The sequence below is a fragment of the Terrapene carolina genome, unplaced genomic scaffold (assembly GCF_002925995.2).
Source record: "Terrapene carolina triunguis isolate 2854851 unplaced genomic scaffold, T_m_triunguis-2.0 Scaffold15354, whole genome shotgun sequence".
Classification (NCBI taxonomy): domain Eukaryota; kingdom Metazoa; phylum Chordata; order Testudines; family Emydidae; genus Terrapene; species Terrapene triunguis.
The window spans coordinates 1-3,808 of record NW_020679705.1 but is presented as its reverse complement, the minus strand read 5'-3'; the positions used below and the strand labels follow the sequence as shown (position 1 = coordinate 3,808).

General features: G+C 58.4%; 1 protein-coding gene across 1 annotated transcript; it reads right to left on the bottom strand.

Moving 5' to 3' along the window:
- Window positions 1–439: 439 nt before the first annotated feature.
- On the bottom strand, window positions 440–2,406 carry LOC113408455 (killer cell lectin-like receptor subfamily B member 1A; the record flags this gene model as incomplete). The annotated part of the gene is made up of 3 exons (XM_026661703.1): window positions 440–556; window positions 1,164–1,318; window positions 2,218–2,406. Coding segments are annotated over 3 exons (461 nt in total), but the record flags the coding sequence as incomplete, so codon positions are not given.
- Between the last annotated feature and the right edge of the window lie 1,402 nt (window positions 2,407–3,808).

Below are 3,808 nucleotides of genomic sequence, written 5' to 3'. Positions count from 1 at the left end.
CCAGAGCCCAGGGACCTGCTCCAGCCTCATCCTCCCTGCTGGGCTAGGCCCTGTCCATCTCCCTCCCCTGCTCCGCGTCTCCTCCCCACCGGGCTGGGCCGACGCTGCCCCCTCCTGGTCCCCTCCTGCCTCTCTGGCTGCTCTGTGTCTCCCCCTCCCCCCTGCCCCATTGTCTGGGGGATCCCCAGGGCTCTGGCCTGGCCCCTTTGCTCTTCTCACGCCACATCCCGTCTTTGGGCCACCTCCCCCACCCCAGACCTCCAGCTTCACCTCCTCGGCGGGGAAGGGCAGGGAGGAGAGGGCGTCTTTGTGGTCACCTTACACTGAAAATGACTTCCCAAAACTCCTGACCTTCCCCCAAACATCCCCTCCCTCCATCTCTGTTCCCGGCCCCTTCTGCCCATGGAGGGGAGGGAAAGTGTTTGACTCAAGGAATCACTCACAGGGTCTGATCCAGCCGGGCGCCGTCCAGCCAGGTCCAGGCCTTCTCCGGGGAGGGGACGGACAGTCCGACCCAGAACTGAGACACGTCTCGTGTCAGGTCCTGTAGGGACTCCTGCAGGAAATGTGGGACAGGCAGCTGGTGACCAGAACCTGCTGTCGGTTCTTTTCTTGCAAATCCAAGTTCTCAACAACTTTAGCACCAGAACTACTGTCTGGCTGTTCATCTATCCCTATACACACCTATCCATCCTCACACATACCTGTCTATCTCTCCAACTATTCCCCATCTATACTCTTCTGTCCATCCATCCCCACACCTACCCCCCTCTCTCTGTAGCCCTCAATCTTCATAACTCTCTCTCTCTCTCTCCCTCCCTCTCTCTCTCTCTCTCACACACACACACACACACACACACACACAGCCCTCTCTCCAGCTGACTTGTGTTGGGAACATCTCAGAAGGGGGAAGGTACCGGTAGCTTTAAGCCGCCATTGTGTGTCCCTGATCTCAGGGCTGGTGATTTAGGCTGGGATTTGTCAAAGCTGCCTAGGGGGTTTGGACACCCTGTTATTAACAATTAATGGGAATGGGGTGTCCAAGTCCTTTAGGTAGCATTGACAATCCTAGACCTACCATGTAGCCTATATGCCCTCGGACTCTGTACCCAGGGCCCAGTCCTGTGGGGGCAGCTCCAGCAGGAAGGTATCATCCCCTTTACCAGCTCCTCCCGGTCCCGGATCACCAGCAGCTGGGAGCCCCTCGCTGAGCAGTCGGCTCGGCTTTCGCTCCACGTTTTACTTCCTCCAGAGACCCAGTAGCACTTGTCCCCGCGCAGCCGCCAGTCCGTGGGGCAGAGTTTGCACCCAGAGCCCCCTGCAGAGAGACAGGCGTCATTAATGCTCTGAGCCCTCTGGGCCTCGTTCCCGGCTACTCCCGTCCTGAGACTGGGGCAGGAACAGGGTTCAAATGGGTTTGAGTCCCCTTTGTGCTCCCTGAAATCTGGGGCTGGGCTGGACCCTGCCTGGCTCCTGGCGTCAGTTACAGCAGCCTTGCAGCTGCTCTGCCTTATCCATTGCTCCCATCTGGGCCCTGGGGAGCAGAGAACACCCATAGTGCACTGCGCTCTAGCCACACACGCCAATCTGCTCCCTACTTTGGGGGTTGGGAACAAGGTGTGTGAGGGGCTCTTACCCCAGCTCCACACAGGCAGGGAGGTCTCCAGGGCAGAGGGCATCTCATGGGGCTATTTGCATCCATTTTAAGGGTACATTATTCTGCCAGAGTGGCCTAGAAGGGGCTTCGGACAACTGAAGATGTGTTGGGGGCTGGTTCGTGGCAATCTAACAGGATATGGGAGGGGAGGTGGTAACTGGGGAGAACAGGAGAGGAGGTGGGATCCCAGGGATGGCTGGGAATGGGAGGGGGTGAGTCCATGAGACCGTCTCTCTGCTGGGATCTGTCCCTGCTCTGCAAACATTTGGCCATCCAGGTATTACATTATTGTAAGACTCCCCCTTTAGCAGTACCGGGCATGGCCACTAGATGTCGCCCCCCCCCCACACAGTCTCAGCAGAGGCCCCAGGCCCAGTCCCAGCTGAGGCAGGTACATTCATAGCCTGGCACCGAGCGGGGCTGGTGGCTAGATCGGTGCAGCCAGCAGGGGGCGGCGTGTCCCTGCCCCGCAGGATCCCCAGGGGCTGGGACGGCAGCTGGGCTTCCACTGGCAGTGCCCGGGGCAAAGGGCGGCTCAGAGACACACGAGCTGGGGTTACCTGCTGGGCCGGGCTGGGCCGGGTGGCACAGATGTTGGCTCAGCTGGGATCGGAAACGCTCCAGGCGGGCGCTGCATTCTGCTGTGCTGGGGTCTGCGCTCCCAGGGGGTGTTGGTGTATCTCTGCTCCCGGCTCCATCGCTCCCAGAGGCTGCCGGGCTCTGTCCCTTCTCAGACATGAAGTGGGAAACTGCAAAGCAGCGTCGGTGGGAGTGAGGTGACGGGTCAATGTGACGGGGAGTTGCTGGGTAAAAGCACCGGCAGAGACAGAGGGCCTGGCCCAAAGCCCGTTCAGCCCCATCTCCACTGACTCCCGTGGGCTTCAGAACAGCCCTAAAGGGCCACAGTCCAAAAGAGCAGCTTGGGATTGAAAATCAGTGGGAGTTGGGTGCTTAAATCCCTTGGGCCTCTTTGCAAACTCAGCTCATCTTTGCATCTAAGTTATCCAGCCTCCATCAAAGCAGTATCAGAACCTCAGAGTCTGTGCTAGATTCTCCTCCCAACCCCTCTCTGTGGGGCAGGGCACAGGGCTGTTATCCCCATTGTACAGGTGGGGAAACTGAGGCACAGAGCGCCTCACAGTGGCGAGGACCAGCCTGGGTTCCGGGCTGGGGACAGGCCACCTGAGCTGCCCCTCTGGGGCTGCAGGTTCAATACAGTGTAGCCCTCCTCAATGTGCATCCTGCCTTGGCAAGAGGAGGGGCTGGGAGCCATGTGGGCTGGGGTGGCGATTGCACCGGAAGCGAAGACACTGGACTGCAGCCGTGTGGGCGTCAGGGTGGCGGTCACAGCGTCCGGCGTCAGGGGCTTTCTGATGCTATGGAATTTGGCTCAGTCAAAACAGGGCTCCCAGATACCTCCCCCGCCAATGCAGCCACCCTGAGGGGCACAGCCTGTCTGTTGTGGAGTTTATCTGGCCCCTGTCACTTGCTGTCTCTGTCCCTCACCCACATTCCCTGTGAAGAAGGGGAGGCTCATGGGGACAGATTATTCAAGGGGTTTAGGCACTTAAAGTTGCAGAGAAGCCCCGAGTGAGGTTTTCAGCAGCACCTAGGCCCAAATCCTCAGCAGGATTTAGGTGCCTAACTCCCTTGGGTGTTGGGCACCTAAATACATTTGAGAACCTGGGCCCTACGAGCCCAGTTCCCATTGACTTCAATAGGCATTAGGCACCTAGTGGGTTGTTTTTAGGTGCCTAGATGCATTGATAGGTACCTAAACCCCTGTGGAATTCCAGCCTTAAGGGACCAGCCCAAGGTCACACGGGGAATCAGTGGCAGAACCAAGAACTGGTCCCAGAGCTCCTGAGTCCCAGATTAGCACCAAAACCAGTGGGCAGCCTTCCTCTCGGGATGCCTGTGAGCTCCCGCCCAGTCCCCCATCCCGCTGCGAACAGCCAGCTCCGTCTGACATGTCAGCCCGGCGATGAGAACACAACATTCAGGGGAAACATTCCCAGATACATTTTGGGCACGTCCTTTCTCCATTTTATCCACTAGCTACATTTCCTCACTATTACGTGTTGAGGACAGTTGTATTGAAACACCCAAGGCTGATGAAAAGCTGGGGGGACACTAGGACATTTCCCCCTA